The following is a 20,866-nucleotide window of genomic DNA, read 5'->3' as shown; positions in this document are numbered from 1 at the left end:
TAAAGTCATCTTTTAAAATTTACAGCATGCCAAAGCTGAAGTGTAAAAACAATTCATTGTGATATGGGGGTTATGTACCAGATGATTTCTTGGCCAGGCACAATAACTTCAGAAAGTAATTGCACCTTGCCAAGAAATAGTCCCACACGTAATCCGCATGACGCCATGGTGTGTCGGTTTTGCACTTCAGTTTTTATAGTAGATTGGCTCGTGTTTGTGCTAAGCAGCTGCCCGCTGTAGCTTCATATTTACCATGCAGACATTAGAGGTATCAAAATTCTCATCTAACTCCTGGGAAAATGAGACTGAGGGAAATTCCCAAAATGTAAAGATATTAGGAGACATATAAAGGAGACATATTATGCTCATTATCAGGTTCATAATTTTATTTTGGGTTACTCCTAGGTTTACAATTTAATGCTCAAAAAACACATTTTCTCATACTGTCCTGTGCATTGAGACGCACTGGACAGTAGCTCCTGTTCCTTTAAGGCCTCCCCTCCTGAATACCCAGTCTGCTCTGATTGCTCAGCTCACACACGCCTGAGCCAGACCCACTGTTTGGCTTCCAGGTGGCTTCACTTCCATCATGGATATAGGGATAAATTGTGCAAATGTTTGACATGGTGATGTAGTGTGATGTCAAGAAGTCAAAGAATTTAAGGCAGGACTACTGACGAGGAGTTTCAGGAGCTGTGTTTTCTGTTGGAGAGGGGAGCTCCCCTTTGCATGGACTTAACTTTCAAGACCTTTGACATGCACAAGAGCCTCTATAACACACTGAAGGCAACGAAAAAACTGAAAAAGCATAAAAGGTCTCCTTTAATAAAGTTTTGCAGGATTGCAAAATACAAAGTAAAAGCATTACGTTGCTTTTTGCCATAACACATTTTAGCATTGTAGGAGCTGCAGTATGCCTGACCAGAACTAGTTCACAGGACATGTTTTCCGCAGGAAATAGTGTCAAGAATGGAAAAAAATAAGAGAAGAGAGAAGTTCTGACCCTGGTTCCTTTCTCACCTCTGCACAACTGGCCAATCACAGTGTGATGTGGGTGTGCATGTTGGATCATGGGTTTCGGAAAGTTACAGAAATGTTTTCTGTACTAAATGTTCTTCTGCCTACTCACCAGTCCCTCCATTGCACACAAAGCCACACATATAGACACAAACAAAACAGCCCTCAGTCCCTCAGCCAGTCTTGTTTACTTATCCCCCATTGTTGTGTCTTATTCTATTCCAAACATCTATTGTTAGTGTGTTTTTCTCAAACACCAGATTAGAGTTAATTAATATCACCTTCCGTTGTGATGCCCTAATAATCCTCTTTTGCCATAACTGTTGATGTTTTTGGTCAAACAGCTCTGCAGTTGTTTACCCCTTCCTAATTTATCTGCGGGTAACTTTGAACTGGAGCTAAGCTCTGCAGCGATCGTCTTTGAAGCCACGGCCAAGTCTTCAGGTCCCAGGTCTGACTCTGATTTAACCAGCAGAGGGTCTGGATCAAACTCTGTTACACAAACAAGAAGGGCAGGTTTCTCATTAAGCTCCTCAAATGCAAACCCCACATGTAGAGAGTGAACGGAGCTGATGAATAATGTCAGAGCTGGTGAGTGTGGTCTAATATGGAGGAATCATTGGAAAGGCTTGTGAAGCAAAGAGACATGAAGGAATCGGACGGATTTCAAGTGGAACTGGGAGAGACTGTGAAGAGATATAACCTCACTTCACATGTCCCATATATCCCGGCTCGCCTCATTTAGAGGACAGCTAGCTCGAGCCCATTCCTTTATCGGAATCGGCCTCGCCTTTAATAGATCTCAGAAGTCTTTACTCATCAGTGATTCATGAAATTAATGTCTCTCTTTCCAGTGATTAATAACTAATGGGCTGAGAGAAGCCGAATTCATTAATTATGAAATGGAGAAAATGAGCTCTGCAAATATCACTTTTGATTGATGAGGTCTGGAATAGCAGCCAAGCACACAGCCGCAGTGTGGATTATAAAGCACTCATGACTGCTTTACTGGAAAATCTCTCCCAGCTCTCCTGTGATATGCACCATGTATGTTTCACTGCAGTGCACACTCTCAACTTAGACTCCACAAGGGGAAAAAACTGCGAAGATATCTTTTATCACACAACTAACCATGTCAACTTTCCTCTCTCCCGCGCAGCGTGTAACTGCAACCTGCACGCCCGTCGCTGTCGATTCAACATGGAGTTGTACAAGCTGTCGGGGAGGAAGAGCGGAGGGGTCTGCATGAACTGCCGCCACAACACCGCGGGCCGACACTGCCACTACTGCAAGGAGGGCTTTTACAGAGACATGGCCAGGCCGATCACTCACCGACGAGCCTGCAAAGGTAAGAAGAGTCAATAAAAAGAGGACGCTGTGGAGAGCACGACTTAAAGCAACATTATGTAGCTTTTATACCTTCAAAATCATGTTGATGGTACAGTGTCTTGTAATAAGGTGAATGGTGTCTCTGTCTCAACCACTCTGCCCTCCTATCACTTGTTTCTGCACTGTCTAAATTCAGTGAGAGGGGAGGATCACAGTGTTACACACGTTTACTTCAAGATACAAGTTTTCAACACGTAACATTATGACCTAATGAGTTTTGTTTGTAGTCAGCACTTACTGTACATTACGTCTGACAAATTGTTTAAGAACCTGGGATTTGTATTATGACAGTGGTGATACAATCAGAAACCAATTTCTACATAATGTTGCTTTAATTCTGTGATTTTATTTGTTTATTAATAGTTTTTTAAAGTGGTAATCAAGCACTGGTGGACTCAATGGCCCCATGTCCAAAAAAGCACCACATAAGTGCCCTCTCGGATGCCCCTATGGTAGATAAAACATGATAAAGTGTCCTCTAGGGTGCCCACCCAGTGTCAGCTGGTGCCCTTTTTAAATTTTTTTCGCCCCTGCCCCTCAAACATCCTGAGTCCACCACTGTATTCAGGAGATCCTGTACTCTGCGGTGCTGTAGGTGCTCATTGCTACGCTTCACTTGACAATCAAACAGCAACTCTGATCTATTTTCGTTGCATTTTACATTGATAAAATCTAAAGGGACAATCCATCCCAAAATCAAAAACACACATTTTTCCACTTATCTGCTGTGCTGTTTATCGATCTAAATTGTTTCAGTGTGAGATGCAGAGGTTTGGCGATATCGGCCGTAAGGATGTCTGCCTTCTCTCGAATATAATGGAAGTCGGCTTGTGCCGCTCAATGTGCCAACAAAAATACATTTGAAAAACTCACCAGCTTTGTCTCTGGGAAAAATACTTATTTGTGATTTTGGGGTAAACTGTCCACTCCAGTGTCTCTCAGTGGTTTTGTGTTTGTCTCATCATACATGGTGGGTGATCACTGCTCCTACAGCTCCAAATACCCAGTTGTTTTTTTGCTGTCAGAAACATGACACACAAGTATTTTTCCGGGAAGGAATCAACCAACCACTCTGATTACGACATCTAATGTGAATCACTTTTTGTGTGATATCAATCAGTAATAGAGTAGCAGAATGAATATTTATTTATATGAAAACGTCACGGATTATTAGTTTAAGCTCAGTTTGACTTTTCAAGTGTTTACGAAATGTTCAAACAAAAGCTGATTGAGATGTTCTAACCTTACTAATACTTGTGTAATCATGTCATTTCTGAAAAAGTTTAAAAGGAGTCGCGAGTTATGATTGGAAACATGTTTCGGTCACGGTAACTTTGACTGAAAAACATCAGCACGTCTGAGTTGCCATACCATAGCAGAGAGAAACGAATTGACACTGTGCCCGAAGCTTTTCTGGCTGTCCCACAGAATGTTTCCCCATACCACACACCACATGATATTATCACTTGACCAAGGCATGTCTCATGGAAACATGTATTTTACCCCTTTATTATTTCACATTTGCAGTGAATATTTTTCAGCCTGATATTATGCTGGAAGCGTTTCTCTCCTCTCGCTGGACTCATTGCAAAAACAACACCAGTTTCCTGTACTTGTTGCTCAGGAAAATACTCAAATCAATAGCAGAGCGGCAGTGTTTTTGATTCTGTTGATCCTGATGAAGGTAAAGAATCACTTCCAGAACATTTAAAAAACAGCGTGGGTGAGAGCTGCCAATGTTCATAGCCGTGACGATCTTTTGGGTTGAAATTTCATGGCGAGAATCTCCCACTGGCTTCCGCTCAGTTTTCCTTCTGCAGCCGTCCCAAGCTGTAACTGAACACCGGGAGGTTAGAAATGGCATGATATTAGTTGCGCTGAGATGTCGAGCCATTCATCATATGATGGCAAAAACTCCACAGTGACTTGGTCACATACCTTAAAAGTTAAGTCATTTGACCTGTTACTGCTCCAGAGCGCTGACAGAAAAGAGATCTGCCTCACCCCTGACAGGAGATCAGTCCTGAGATGTGTTCTCCGTGTGCAAATTGTTCCCTCATCTTCCATTTCCTGCAATACCTGGGAGTGTGAAGCTCTCACACACACTCAAGCACCCTGACTCTGCAATTTGTCCTTATCAAAGCCTAACGATCAGGTGGTAAACAGTTTATCTCCCTCCCTCACAAAGGCCCCAGATGTGACGGAAATGAAAGTTAGCGTCCGAAAAGCCTCTGCTGAGCGCCTGCCTCCGTGATTGATCAGAGCAATTCCACAGCCTTCCATGAGCCGTCATTTTCCTTCGCCTCAGGCCTTGCTCACTTTTTTTCATCTCCATCTTCTTCAGCTCCCCTGATTGTTTATAACCACCAGCTCTTCTCCCTCTCCAACTTCTGATTTCTCTCTAACTACAAGCCTTGAAAGCCTTTCTCTTGTGGTGTTCCTGATTTTATTTTCCAGCCCGATTCTTGCTCTCGTTCGTGTTTTATCTCCATGTGTCGGGGTCAAGATAGAGGTCAGAGGTGCAGTATGGCTGAAGGGGGGGTGAGTGTCAAGTCTGAAATGGAGTTACAACAATAAAATACAGGTGTTTTCTAAAGGCGAGACAAGAGTGGGGAGGGCTGGGGGGCAGAGCAGGCTCTGAGAGGACAAATAGGCCATGTCTGTTTCTAATAAGACCTACTCTGTAGATGGGTGAAGGGGGAGGAGGAACCACCTTTCTCCTGTCTCCATCACCACTTATCTCATTCTTACAAGTATTAAGGAGCCAATGCAAAGTGAACGTACAAGGCTCCAGCTCAGCAGCTGAAATGCCCATTCGCCAGCGTCTCCTGGAGCCCTTTATAGCGTCACAAGCATTAAAACAGTCAGCAGAATGAAAGAACCATGGCAATCACCACATGGCCTGGCTGCAGTATACGAGGTCTTCAAAATACAAGGTTTTTATGTGAATCCAAGCCATCCAGCTGGTATCCTTTGACCACAAGGAACATTGATAAAAGGCATTCAAAATGAGGCCGAAGTCGATGTGAAGCAACGCCGGCCAACATAAACCACACTGGCCATCTGACTCGAATGTCTTTCTGAAGGAGTGCGTGAGGATATTAGCTGTCAGAACGTACTGTGGACAGAAAAAGTATTATGCAATTTAATTCTAAAAGTAATAGTTGTATCCTTGAGGGCGAATAGACCATTTTTGTATCATTAGTATCAAGTTTTGCCAGTACCTGTTGCTGAGTCAAGCCAGAGAAACAAGATTTAAATATCAGATGTCACTGAGAGGGAGGGAGGAGCTGATCTTTGACAGCTTCAGCTTCACAGGCTTTCATTTTAAATGCTTAAATGATGCTAATATCTGTTAAATTATTATTTGTGTGCTCAATTTAATCATTTATGCTCTGAGAGTAACAATTTGTGAAAATTACTAAATTTAATCTCTCGATTTGATCCGATTTTTGCAGACGAATGACTAATTTGCGCTCTCAATTCAACATAACGACACAACTGACTGCTAAAAAGCTAACTACAGACAAAAAGCAGTCCTTGACAGTCCTTTAGCCCAGATGTGTACACACACACATTCATGCAGCAACAGGAATCAGTTAAATGGAGCAAACGCCTGTCAAAGGACTGCAAATCCCAACGCAGTGCCTGTCACGTCTGCAGGCGCAAAAAAGGCTTGAAAAGTCATCAACCTCTGAGGACGTTTTTACTGCTTCGTAACTGGCCCTAGCCCCTGCACATAAAACTTCAGAAAAACAGTTCAAGGAGGAGAGCCGGGGGTGGAGAACGACACCCCCCCCCATCCTGCCTCTTAAAGCCTATTCAGATCTGGCAGTTGCTGGTTGTTTACTGAACAGTGTGGACATTGGCAGTAAACTCTGATGTCCTAACAGGCTGCGATTATTTAGAAGGAAAGTGTCGAACATTACTTACATCTTGTTCATACTGACCGGATTGAGTTGATAGCTTGTGCTGTTCAGTGATCAGCCAGGAAACAATGGCCACATGTCTCGGCAGGCATGACAGACCGACTCCAGACTTGCATCAGACAGATCATGTAACAGGGGGGTTGCCCCACATGTGCTCTGGATGCATCATTTCATAGGCAAGAGTGAACCCAAAATCTTTGTAGATATTTATTTGAATAAAAGAGCTTGTTTACTTTTCAAACTGAAAACAAGTTTGTAATCATCAGCATATTTAATCTGTGCAAATGGCAGGAGATCCAAGGCGACCTTGGTACCTAGATCAGGTATTTAAATGTATGATTTAGTGCACTAATCAGATGGGTTTCATACATGGACATTTATTTCTATAGCGATTTTCCAGTCTACTGACCGCTCACTGCACTTTCATACTTTCATACACTGTTGGCAGAGGCTGCCATGCAAGGGTCCGACCTGCTCATCAGGTGCAATTTGGGGTCCAGTATCTTCAGATTCATCGTCACGCAGCTGGGGAATCATTCCAGCACCCTTCAGATTACCAGACGACCCGCTCTACCTCCTGAGCTACAGCCGCCCCTTTCATTAACAAACTAACTTTAATCCCTGGAAATAGTGGCAGGAGATCCAAGGCTACGTTTTATAGATTAAAGTTTCAAATGTACGTACGTGTCAGTGCATTAATCAGGCTTCATTAACAAACTGATTACTTAAGTACCTGGCAACAATGGCAGGAGCTCTGGCTGATGAATGTGGGTGGGTATAGAGGTGACAATATAGGTTACGCGGTTGCACAGAGCAACAGACAGTCCAGAGACTCCTTGCTGACTTGACCTCTGACATCCACCTCAGCTCTGCGTCTCACCCTACCATATGCAGACGTGTATCCCCTTAAGGTCAGTCGGAAACTTACCAAGTGTCATCAAAGCTTTAGTTTCCTGGTCAGGCCTGCGTGACTCAAATGGTGGGGATTTTGCATGGACGCTGAAGCATCAGATTTACGTCTCCGTGCACAGCTTCAAACAGAGCGCAGCCACTTTGACACCTGTGGACCGGTTGGCCTTGCCGGAAAAGGCAAATGTGTTTCTGAAGATCTGAGCTGCAGTTAATCCCTCCCAACCCTTTGCTGCCAGACACACACGATCACTCTTGGGTCAGTTTCAGCCATTTAAACCCTCTATTTGGCCCGTTCAACAGGTGGTAGGGTCCTCAGGCTCCCCTCTCTGTTGTAGCAGCTAAAAAATGTCCGGCGCAAATAAACACATTCACAGTTCTGCTGAGCGGTGGGAAGAAACTGTGGCATGTTAGCAGCTGCCTTTCTCTGGCAAGCCCTGTAACAAACTGTTAGGTTACAGGGTTTTTCCCCAAAGTGTAATTTTGGCCTTTCTTGTCTTTTCTTGATAAGCTTGGACAATTACAGCTATCGTGTTTCAGTCGAGTCATTCTTAAGTTTGCTTTAGTAATTATGCACCAGCCTGTGCCTGCTTTCCAAAAAAAAAAAAACATGTTGACAATAAGAAGTTCACCTTGCATTTCATGGCTTGTTGTATTTTTGGCAACATGTCAGTCGATAAGGCAGGAAAGGAAACTTTTCTGTATCTAACTTGCTTTATTCTGGATGGAGAATGTGAAACCAATCAGTCACACCCCCGTAGATGACTCAAGAAGATATAAGTCTTACATTTGTTTTGATATGTCACTGATGTGTTTGTCTGGCTGCATTGCTGTGAAATGTTAAGTATGTGTTTATTACTTAAAGAACAAATGTCAGGTTTTTTTGCAGACTTGGAGTAGCCACAGTTCTGCTGGATTCACTGTTGTTTATGCTGCTGAGCACACCAAAAGACTCTGTTTGGACTATACTGAAGCGCTGTCCCTCTCACTCTCTCCCTGTCGCTCTCCAGTCTTCTCCTTCACTTGTCACCCTCTGATATGTTGCTTCTCCCTCTCCCTGTCATCCCCTCTAACATCTCGTAAAGCTCTCTCGGAAGGCTTCGGACCAACGCGCCAGCTCTTGTATTTAACAGCTCTTTAAACCAAAAAAAGAAAGCCTCATGTTGCTTAAGGGGGTTTGAATAAATTGCCTAGAACCAGCAAAACTCATAAAAGCTTCGCCAAAGCGAGGTGACCGGAGCGTTGCTTGTTGCTGTTGGCATTTGATGGGCATCGACTGAACTTTCGGGAAGTGATGAAACTGCATAGCATGTGTCACCAGGAAGGCACCACACGGCAGTTAGGAGAGCAGAAATGAGCAGAGAGGACAGCACAATGTGCTTTTATTGGTCCCTTGATGGTGATATACTACATGCATCGGCCCATCCCCCTGTTAGTCCGTCAAAAAACAGAAATTTACAAGATTTAACAGAATGCCCTGCAGAGACGGTCATATCCAAGGAATAAGCTGGTGTCATTTTGGCAAACAAGTTGATGAATTAACGTGATATGTTAACGTGATATGTTTTCTCTCTCTCCTCTTTCTTATTTCACAACCCCCGCTCCCACTTTCACACCTGTGCCCGACCCCTTACCCCCCACCCAAGCCTGTGACTGCCACCCTGTGGGTGCAGCAGGCAAGACTTGCAACCAGACCACAGGCCAGTGCCCCTGCAAGGACGGCGTCACCGGCATCACCTGCAACCGCTGCGCCAAGGGCTACCAGCAGAGCCGCTCACCTGTGGCCCCCTGCATCAGTGAGTGACTCACAGAGACACGCACACACACCATCACAGCTCCCCGCATGTGGCACTGATAGCGTACACTGTCTTCAGCTCGGTGATTTTATCAGCTTGTTAGTGAGTCACTGCATTAAACTGTAAAACACAACCCGATCACCAGAATAACTGTACATTTCTGCAAACCGCTGATATGCTGCAACTTTATGTTTCCTTATATTCAATTTTCAACTTGGTTATGACAATGCTGCGTTTATGGTCTGGTTAGGTTGAGCCACAAAAACCACTTGGATAATGTTAGGAAAATGTCATGTTTGTTTTGTTTTCCCTGGTCAGTCTACAAACATGGCTGGAAAACATCCGACATGTCGTGAAAAATATCCAGTTGTTTCCAGTTTACAAATCTTGAAACATCGTCTCAAATGTTGGTCTCTGGCGTGTGACCCAACCACCAACATCCCCTCCATGACCATGTATACATGTAATCTGCAGGTGATATGACATGTATTATAGAAATGTTGATACGGTACAAGTATGACACGAACAATTTGAACTACAGCCGGGCGATATGGACTTAAAGGTGCAATATGTAAGAATTGACCACCTGTCGAAATCATACTCTAAACAGACAGGAGGCAGCATATCACCAGACTAACCGCTAAATGCTGCTAACTGTAGCTGCCATGAGCTAGTAAGCTCAGTTAGCCGTACAGCTAACGGTCTGGAAAGGGAGCTCGGGGACCACAAAGTAAATAGATGTCATGTTGTCAAAACTGTTTCTTATTTTCAGTTAATATTATGTTTTCAATTGAAATTCACCTTTAAATACAATATTTGTTAGGCTGTAAGATGATATCTAGTCTCATATCACGATCACAATATAATAACCATATATTTCCCAGCCCCATTTTGAGCATATCTAGGTTTTTTTTAATGCAAAATGCCAACATTTTATTGTGCTGACGGAGCTGGTAAAAGACTTACAAGCTCCATCGTGAAGAACATAATCTAACAAAAGACACAATACATATTTTCAGTAAAGTCATGAACTGCACTTAAAGCTGCACACACTAAAACCATGGAGATTACGCAGCATAATTGAAAGCACACTTCCCTGTAGCCTACAGTCATTCTCAGCCTTCTGACAGGCACACCCAACCCGATCTCTGCACTGCACACACAGTACACAGTACATGTGTTCTGTGGGTTGACATGGCCACTGAAAATGCAACGATAATTTCATAGAGGAACAGCCTGAAACATGTGTGCAAACAAGGACCCACATGTAACATTAGGCTAAACTGAAACGTGATCTTTGTCAACGTGTTGTTCCACTCGGCGTGTAGTGTGTGTGTGTCTGTACTCCACTAGCTGTAGTATGCATGTCGACAACATCAGGTTTTTAATTTCCTGTAACAAGCGTGTACATGTGCGCGTGGATTATGAAATTTGCCAGTGGCCCGGCACATGCAGGCATGTGTAATAGAGGGCAGCTTTCCACCACACTGTGTGCCAGGCGGTACGAGCACACACTGCACGCACACACACACACACTTAGAAGAAAACCTGCACCAAAGCAAACCGTGCCGCCCAGCGCCGCACCGAGCTGTGCCACACTGTTCCACATGCTGCCGTGTTGTTTCTCTCCGGAGCAGATGGCGGATGGGCGAGAAGGAGAAAACAACTGTGGTCATGGATGGCAGACCCCGCTCGTTTGAGTGCCACTGAACCGTCCAATGAGAACAAGAACAGTTGTGTATGTGTGCTTGGATCCATTACGAAAAGCGTTAATGACAACTGTGTGTGTCATTGTGGCCTCATGGTGGGGATCTTCTCTCCTATTGAGGCTCCTGGACACCAAAGACAGAAGACAAGCCCATTAAGCAGCCAATTAGTATGATGGCAGCAACCCTCATCTGAATGATCCTTTCATCATCTGTCTGTCTTCACAAGATGTGGCCCACAAGGGCACACGGACTCAAAGTGGCTTCTAGCAGCTGCGCCTGCCTTCACAAAGCTCTGTGCCCTTATTTGTTTTTGTTGGCGGGGCGTCCATAATTTCAGAGAGACAACTGCTGCTTCTGCCTCAAAACAGCTTACGCCCCCCCACACTCCCACTCGCTCCGTTCAGACCCTCCACCTCCAAATCCAAAAGCAGATCCTCTGGGTGGATGCGAAGCCAGCTTTCCAGTTACTCCGTTTACAGTTAAAAAGCAGAGGGCCCGTTGTTAGCATTAGCATTTGTATTGGAAAGTTGCATACGATTAGAAGAGAAGGTCCTGGAGGAATTCCACGAGGCACTTTTTTTTAAAGTAGCCAGCGGGCACAGCGAGGGAGGGCTGCATCTGTCTCAAGACGATCCAAGCAAAATTGCCCCCTTGCCATCTGTCCATCTGTCTATACATGCCTGCATGGAGATTACACAGCAGCGTTAACCCAGCATCTGTTAGGAGAGGACGAGACTAATCTACCGCAGCCACCTTTCCATTTTTAATCGGAGGGCTTCAAAGAACTTCTGTGTGTGCCGACTTTGAATGGATTGACTTCTCCGAACTGGATTAAGAGTGCATTTTTTTGGGTTGAATTTGGTCCTCAGACTCCACTATTTCTTCCACTGAGGATCTTTGAGTCTGTTCCCTTAAAGATGACAGTGAAACCACCACATTAGTCCGTGGAATGCATGGTTTATTTGAGCCTGTCTTCCCTCTCACCACCAATAAGTCTCCCTGTCAGTCTGTCGATGTTTATCTAGCATGTCTGTCTGCGATTCCTCATGTGTTTTCATCCGATAGCTGACATATGTCACAGTCCAAACCTCCTGCACGGCAACCCTGACACTTTCTACTTCTCAATCCTAAGCTGACCCTTTTGTATTATGTTGTGGGTGTTTTAATATATTCACAAACCCTTCCCAGATACCCACTCTTTTAATGAATTCAGACATACTTCATTTTCTTTGACCACACATGCACTCTGAGCAGGCGCACCGCCAAATCACTTCTTTGACCAAACTTGAAAGGCAGGAATTTACATTTAACCAGTAAAATAACTGTGTATTCCGTGTGTGTGTGTGTGTGTTTCAGAAATCCCAGTGGTCAACCCCACAGCTGTGGTGAGCAGCACAGAGGAACCAGCAGGTTAGTATACGCTCTCTGCACCTCGCCCATCAGCACCGCTGCTTTACGAGAGGAACAAAAACATATTTTTTAATATTTCTGGACTGGAGTTTTAAGGTGTGGAATAAATATTAATGAAGGGTGGGGTCCCATCTTTTGAAGTCGTGCAAAGAGAACGAGCGCACTGGGACCTGCAGAATTTTTCCATTGTCTTTAAAACCTGTGTCCTTGGCACACTTTCCCCAACCGCTAACCTCAAGTTAGTGGAGCCGTGCTGTGCTCCGAACCATAGCAGCTCAAAGCCAAGGCCGGCAGATAGGCAGGTGATTAGTTAGAGTTTAGCTGGGAGATATAGTGGAAGGGAGAGTTTCGAGGCGTGAAAAGAGTGCTGGCAAGTGAGCGGGGGGAAATTTGTTCAGTCTCTCCCTCCAACTGTCCAATTTAAGCTCCGGTCAATTACCCTGCCCTTATTTTTCATTCTGCGGCTGTTTGATTTGAATGGTGGTGTTGATTTGGAAATGTTGATTCATTAGTGGCTTTATAACATATATCATCACTCAGGCTGCAGATCGAACCCCCCACCCTGCCACTGATACTCCACTGCACGATTCACAGTGTATAGTTTTATTGTTTTTTTTATCCTTTTTCCTCTAAAGATTTATGTTTTGTCAGAAAACTCTCTGCAAATGACACTTTTGACTTATGGAGGTCTTACATTTCAAAGGTTTGAGGATATTATAACACTGACTTCACTTCTGTCCTCATTAAATCTAATGATATAGAATGAATAAATTAGTTTACATCAAAGAAATAGTTTGACAGTTTTGGAAAATGCTTATTCGCTGATTTATACCACGCATACCCGTAGAGTAAATCATGTAAATTAGCAACGGTAAGCTTACACCATAGCTTAGCTTGGCACAAAGACTGGAAACAGAAATGGGTAAAGAGAATTAGTCATTTGTCATCACACACTGACAAATAGTTGTTTTTACACTTTTTGTATAGATTAAACAAACAAGCTATAACAGATTTTGTTCCTTTGGAATAATCTCGATAATTAACATCGACATCGTCTCTTCTCAAGTTGCTTATTGGAGTGTAAACTGCGACCGGCTCACGGAAGAGGAAGTCTTGGCCCAGATATCCATTATCCGGATATCCGCTAGCTACGGTGGAAGCAGCCATTGGTCGCTGCCCTCAGAGGATTAATCGTCATTGGACGATAGCCGATTTGCTCCGAGATTGCCTTTGGACAGAGCCAGCCGAGCTGCTAAGCTAAGCTAACCAACCACTTTGGCTCTAGCTGCATGTTAACTGCACAGACATGAGTGTTATCTATCCTCTCATCCGACTCTTGGCCAGAAAGCAAATAAGTGTATTTCCCTAAATGTCTAAATATTTTATTTTTCAATATATATTGATCATTTTCTCACATGTGCAGCTTCTTTTTCACATGTACAACACTCCTCATTCCATTTCCTCTCATTACTTGGGCCTCTGAGCCATTAAAAAAAGCCCTTTCTTGTGTCTACTACTTCCCTGGGAAAATGTTACGGGGTCTAAGAACACAAGAGTTGTTGATCGCCAATTCACCTCAGGCTCGACCAAACACACCAGAGCATTTCCCCTCATCTTTCTCCTTCCTCAACTACCATAGAACGAGCTTCACCATCAGAAGCCGAAGGCCCCCAAATGTTTTTGTGTAAGGGGCGGTGGATGCAATTTGTCCTTGTCATGGCACAGTGAGAGGGGGCTCGAGGGAACGAGGGGCATCGAGAGCCCCGGAGCCAATTGTGAGTGTTTTCAGTGGGCCGGTCTTCTGGGTCAGTGGCCGATTCACCGAGAGCTTTTCCAGGTGAAACAGCCAGCAGTAAGTGAGTCTTCATGGGAAAACACACACCGTCTCCCAGCCAGAGTTACCCCACTGATACCTCCAGGCCAGCCACTGTATACCACACACAGAAATAACGGCAGTGATCTAATGAAATCCATGCACATCTCATACAAATGCATGCCTGTCACAGTTGCATGCACACTCCCATGATAATGATCTGCACATGAAACCACACGCTCTCTTCTAATGAAAAAGACCTTAAGCAAGCTATGATATTTAACAATTTAAGTCTGTGAGTAATGTTCATTCAAACACAAATCCATCCACACGCACACCTCTGCACCCGTCCACATCTACACCTCCACTTCTTTTTTTTTTAACGTCGCCCTGTCTCGAGGTTATTGGAAGCTGCCATCTGCTCTCTCTTTCTCCCGTTCTTTCCTTTTCTCTCCTCTCTCCGGCTAATAAAATCTCCAGCGCTCTGATATACAGCCAAACCTCCTGGACGTTTTTATGGGCTCCTCGGTCCCCTGTTTCTTCCCTCCTTCCATTGCTCCATCCGTCCTTTCCCCCCCAAAAAATGAACGATGCAACACCCCGGCTCTCATGCAACCCAGAGAGCGTAATTTCTCTCTCTCACGACCGTTTTTTTTTTTTTTTTTTTTTTTCTAATTGAGGCATTTCATGTCCAGCGAATTTTATTCGGTTTGCTTTGGGAAGCAAACAGGACTGAATGGTTTTTCTTTTGAAGGCCTGACCGCAGATACCAGCCCGGTTAGCAGCATGTGGTTTTTCAGTTTCATGCCCTGACATTCCAGGCGAGCAGCATGGTCAGCTTCTCATGTCCCTTCACTAAAACTAACCCACGTCCACATTTGGAAAATGAGCTTCTTGGCATTTCTCTGCATTTTCAGTCAATCATTTAAATTTTATTCTGACCTCTGATAGTTTTGTAATTGAAATAAGTGGATCCAAAATTCTACGCTTCATAAAATCTGGTGGCGTTGAGTCAAGTACAGTAGAGCTTTCCTAATGATCAACAGCGTCTGATTCTTTCTTGTCACAGCTCCAGTAACAGTAGTTACCATGAGCACAATTTGAAAAACACGGTGCAATGCTTTAAATTAAATGTTAGTATTGCTAATGTGAGCGCTTTCATCTGTTTTTTAAAGTTCATTTAATTTTGTTTTCTTTGTTCCTCCCTGCTCTCAGCTCATGGAAAGTGTATTTCATGATCAGAGAGAAGCAAAGAAAGATTTTAATGTTGAGCTGACAAAATACATATTTCAGGATTACAAGAAACAAACCAGGGGAAATTATAACATGCATGTTCTCTATTCAGCTTATCTTAGTTCATAGAAAGTGTTGCACACAGTCATTTTTCAACATTAAATCTACAAATAATTCAAAAATAATTGCAATTATCAATTTTTCTTCAGGTTGATGGAAATGTTTGGGCCACAGAATGAAGAGACGTGAGGTTGCAACCAGAGAGCTTGTTGTTTCAAGTCCTAGATTGAGAAATTTATAGCGGAATTGTTTCCAGTGCAGTTTCCATATTTGTGTCACTTTTTGATGAAAGATCAACCTGAAAAAGACACTCATAGATACAGCACATGACAACGAAAACCAAACAAAAGCTGCTTTTTCGAGTCAGTCAAGACGAGATCCAAGAGCTCCATTTTAACTGTCACAATTGTAATTATAACGCCTCATCACTAAGCCGACTCCACCTATGAGTGGTCAGCAGAGGTCATCTTTCCAATGTGTGGTCTCAGTCGTCACGCTGGCAGCCGTCTATTCACACACATCCAACCATGACCTGCTCCCACCGCGCTCTGTCTTTCGTCAAGATCCCAGAAAACATGTCAAACTGAACACTTTTACTACTCTGGTATGCATCACTCGCCTCGCAGCGCCGGCTTTTGCTGGGGTTTGATGTGTGATTTGTCTAAGTTGTTTTTTAGCACACAAAATCCAAACCAGGCTCAGCGTTATCCAACCTGCTCCAGTTTCCTTTGCAGCCCTCGGCCCTGTCAGTGACCAGTGGTGGAGGAAGTATTCAGATTCTTTACTTAAGCAAAAGTACTAATACCACACTATAAAAATTATCCAAAAAATCAAGTAAAAGGGCAGAAGTACTATCAGGAAAATCTACTTTAAGTATCAAAGTAAAACTACTCAATGTAGAGAAATGTCCCATGTGAGCATGCTGTTTATGGTAGATCTATAGAAATGTGCTATAATATAGTTGATCATCAGATTGTCATTACTCTTTTTATATTGTAATAATAATTTGATAATAATTATTTAATTATAGATTAAACCTCTGGTTAACCAATCAATCTATTCTATATTATAGTCACAATTAAACACATATAAGAGATATAGAGACAAGATATCTTATTGTGATATCTTGTTTTGGCCGACCAGCAGTTCAAACCTCAAAATGATTCAGTTCAAAGGAGACATTTTCAGGTTCATCATTTTATTTTGGGTTACTGCTACACTGCTTAAATGCTTTAACGCTCAAAAAACACATCAGTTTTCTCATACTGTCCAGTGCTGCAGCTCTGTATTCCCCATCTGTCTAAAACGCTCTGTTTTAGCTCCTGTCTCTTTAAGGCCCCCCTTCCCGATACCCAGTCTGCTCTGATTGGTCATCTCACACACACCTGAGAAGTTTTGAATGTTTTAACCATAATTCTTACATTTTGCACCCTTAAAGAACAGTACTGTAGTAAATGTAGTGACTAGCCGTTGTGAGGGCAAGTGTGAATATGAGCATTCTCGTCACAAGGTTGTAGAAACAAGCACACAGTGATTTATTTTGTTGCTGTTGACTGTGTTTATTTGTGGTTTCACAGTACATAACAGTTTACAGTGTTTAGTCACACTAACTCTGCAGTGCAGATGGTCGCTGTTTATGTGCTACAGGAGCAGCACATAATGCACTATGAAATGGTCTGAAAGAGACCCAAAATGTAACCTTATGGCAGCGATTCAAATTTCAAGTGTGTAAGTGTCCCTTTATGTGTGTAACCTGAGCGTCAGTGAGTGAGACCCTGCATGTTCTTGTCTTTGCAGATTGTGAGACCTATTGTAAACCAGTGAAGGGCAACCTGAAGATCAACATGAAGAAATACTGCAAGAAGGATTATGGTAAGACAGTAGAATAAATTATCAATCAAAATGAGTAAATCTGCTGTGTTTGGTGTATTGATCTGTGTGTATTTTTCATGAATGTGTCCTCAGCGGTCCAAGTGAACGTCCTGGACATGGAGACGGTGGGCGACTGGGCCAAGTTCTCAGTGAACGTGGTGTCCGTGTACAAGAGCCGCGGCGAGCCCTTGAAGCGAGGCGACAACATCCTGTGGGTGCACATGAAGGACCTGGCCTGCAAGTGTCCAAAGATCCAGATGAGCAAGCGGTTCTTGGTGATGGGCGGCAGCGACGGTGGAACGGGCACGGCGGCGGGTGCAGGGGTCGCGCCCGGGGCCGGAGCCACCAGTCCGGGGGCGGAGCGCCTGGGCCTTATGGCCGATAAGAACAGCCTGGTGATCCAGTGGAGGGACGTTTGGACGAGACGTCTGAGGAAGTTCCAGCGCAAGGAGAAGAAGGGGAAGTGCAGCAAAGCGTGATGGGAAAGCAGCCCTACCTCTCCCCTCCATCGCCCACCTTCATGAACCCTTCCCCCCTCTCCTCCCCCTGAATCCTTTGTCTCCCCCCCCATCACGGGAACACTGCACATTAGAAAGACTGCATGTACCCTACCTGTTTTAAGGACCACGTTTTGTGTATATTGTATAATTATTTTCCTTTTTATTTTTCAAGTTTTGTCTTTGTTATGTCAGTTTGTCCAATTGGTTTGCCTTAAAAAGGGACCATTAAAAAGGGTATGAAGTGTATACAAAAGCAGACGCCATTCCCTCCTTCGATGACAACAGCGGAATTGTCCACTCGTCCCCCAACTACACCCCAAATACCCTCCTCCTCCTCCTTCTCCTCCTCCTCCTGTCATGACTGTCTCCTGCCATTTTGTTTGACTCCACACTTCACACACTTCTCTGAGGATTTTATTCAAGTGTTTGTCACTCCGGAGAGACTGACTGATTGCAGCGACAAGACAAGCCGCACATCCTCAGCTTGGCCTCCTTCGCGTTTCATTGTCGAAACAAACTCAAGCTGTACCGCCTGACAACTTTTCAACACTTGCTGTCAAGATGTTCATTAAAAAAAACGGGCCTACTTGCTCCAGGTCTCTGCAGTAACTTCTACAGACTTTAACTATAAAACTGTTGTCCCGTGAGGAACCAAGGGCTCCCTTTGCAGGGACATTTTCCACAGCAAACCTCAGTCTCACCACCACTGCTGCTGCCGCCAGACAGCCCTCACAGAATAAACTGCTCATGTAGGCTGTTATATCTGCAAGTATTTGATGCCACTGCTCATAGTAGAGTTTATATTCTTCGTGTGGCGACGTTTTATCTCATCCATCCGTATCCCAGCTTGTTTGAGATGTATCTTTTTGTTTCATTTTAAGCAGAACAAACCCTGTTAGCATGTGTGAGTCACTTCCCAGGCCTCCGGGGCTGTGCCTCTTCACCACGAGTCCCTCTCATGAGTGGTTTATAAAGTCATGCATCACCATCATGACTCATTGCTTGTCACTTTTTGCGGAAGACAAATTAAGCGGTGCGGACAAATGGCTGGAATTTCAGAACAATACCAATATTTTCAAGGAGGCTTTTTTTTTTTTTTTGCTTTATGGATAATGTCTTCCGCTGGGTAGTGGCCTTCCAGATGTTGCTGTGTGGCCAATGTCGTTTCTTTGTATTTAAAATGTCTGAACCTTTTCCTGATGTGTCTAGCGACTGGCAGGCTTTTTGTTTGCCAAAATAAGAGATTGAAAGGAGAGTTCCTTTTCATGCAGTAAAAAGAAAACAAAGTCGGATAAACAACATAGTTCGTGTTTTTCTCTCGCATATTTCGACAAAATGAATGAGGCTGGAAAGTTTTTAGTGCTCACTTGATTGTATTATGACATGAGAGGGTCATATTTCATTCCTCATGTGCTTTGTTATGTTTGCATGCTTGTGGTTTTTTGCTGGTCCATCAAAACCTTACAGTGAGCAGAAAAAGACCTAAACCAATATGAGCATCAAGATCCAAAGGAAAACTTCCCCAAGTCGTCTTCCCCCCGCTCGCCCACCCTAACGCAGTCCCTGTCATCCTTTGCCAAATAAGCATAGTCAGTTTTTAAATTCAATTAAGAGACTATGGAAGTCAGGACCAACGAAAACCACAGAGAGACCCGTCTGGTTGCTCTCAAGCTTTTTATCTGCCTTTTGCTGTTATTTCATTTTGTAAAGCACATTACAAGTTATTTAAATAGAGTACAAGATAAACACGCAGTTTTGAGGGGCACATCAAGCTCAGCATAGCAGCGAGTGTGCCGACAGGCATGTCATGCTAGCTCGTGGTTACGCTCCTCTGGCTGCGGTGGTATGTTTGGTTTGTCATCCTTCCAAAAGTGTCTCTCCTCTGCTCTCTTCCATGTGTCAGCCACCACCCTCCCCAAACTCCCTCTTTTTTTTTTTAAACCTATTTTGCATGTCGTGTGTTCAGTGTTTTAGATAAGTGACAGCACAGAACGAGGCTGCCAAAACCCCCTCAGTGGTGTACTGTACTGCACTGTAGCTCTTGTTTTTCACGTCTTTCTGAGAATGTATGTCAAACTGTGAAGAACACACTCACACAAGTGTATGGTCTGATTGTAAGTGTTTATGAAATAATGTCACCAAGCTTAAGAATGTGGACGCCATGACAGTTGATGCTATTGTAAACTCTCGCTGCGTTCCAAATCACATACTTTTTCTTTTAGTACACACAGCAGCTGCCCTTACAAAGTAATGTACTCTTTCATGCAGTATGCATACAACTGGGACAACTGCACCTTAAACATGTGTGGCAGTCCAGCGTACACTGTAAACTCTGACAAAGTGACTTCACTTTAAGAAATTGAGGGAACCGATAACCACAAAATTACCAAGTAATGTCGACTAATAATTTTAAGTTTAAAACTTTTTAGCTCGTACAACTTAGGAATTACTTTGTAATTCTGAGGTAATCAGTTTCCAGACTTTTTTAAAGTAAAGTCAACTTTTAAAATTTACAGTGTAGTATATTAATGCATTAATTATAAACATAATTATTGTGGGTCAGAATAGCCAGAAGAGCATGCTGGCTTGCATACACTGTAAAATCTGACAAAGTGACTGTACTTAGAAGAAATGAGGAAAGCAATTACCTCAAAATTACGTAGACTAATAATTTTAAGTTGTTAAAACTTTTTAGCTCGTACAACTTAAATTGAATAGTGGTAATAACAATACTTTACTTTGTAATTCTGAGGTAATCAGTTTCTTGACTTTTTAAAAGTAAAGTTAACAAAATGTGACCAGATGTTGTGGGACATCAGGATATTTTTGGAATACTGCATCTGACATACTATGTATCGGGTCATACTGAATCTTGCTCTGGTATACTGTACTGAATAGTACAGTATGGGTATTGGAGCGCAGCAGGGTTAGATGATGTTCAAATGATTGTGGATCTTCATGCTGTTCATCTGTCCGTCTGATGATGACATTCTCTAATCCAAAAACAAACCGTAACCAAAACGAGTCATCGCCCACCACGACTTCTAGTGTGTGACAAAAGATCAAAAAAGGACATAAAAATCTTAAAGCTGTTATGGATAACATTTAGCAACTAAATGTGACATCCTATCCACGTTCCACATCACATCGTCACTGTTGTTCGAATCATCTGCCTCCTCAAGTGGCTGCAAGTTTGTGCACTAGCCAATGTTGCTAACACTAGCTACCA

The 20,866-nt window shown here is 43.4% G+C and overlaps 1 protein-coding gene across 1 annotated transcript in view; it reads left to right on the top strand.

The window, feature by feature from the left end:
- The window catches only part of ntn2 (netrin 2), a 47,499-nt gene extending 28,791 nt beyond the window's left edge, over positions 1-18,708 (top strand). Inside the window, exons 3-7 of the mRNA XM_073489865.1 lie at positions 2,177-2,365; positions 8,891-9,040; positions 12,106-12,159; positions 17,063-17,137; positions 17,231-18,708. Of these exons, the coding sequence (XP_073345966.1) occupies positions 2,177-2,365; positions 8,891-9,040; positions 12,106-12,159; positions 17,063-17,137; positions 17,231-17,616 (854 nt within the window). The 3' untranslated portion in view covers positions 17,617-18,708. The remainder of the gene's footprint in view (positions 1-2,176; positions 2,366-8,890; positions 9,041-12,105; positions 12,160-17,062; positions 17,138-17,230) is intronic.
- The last annotated feature ends 2,158 nt before the right edge of the window (positions 18,709-20,866 follow it).

Source organism: Pagrus major, chromosome 20, assembly GCF_040436345.1.
Source record: "Pagrus major chromosome 20, Pma_NU_1.0".
NCBI classification, from domain to species: domain Eukaryota; kingdom Metazoa; phylum Chordata; class Actinopteri; order Spariformes; family Sparidae; genus Pagrus; species Pagrus major.
The sequence above is the reverse complement of the archived record's forward strand: the minus strand, read 5'-3'. Positions and strand labels throughout refer to the sequence as shown.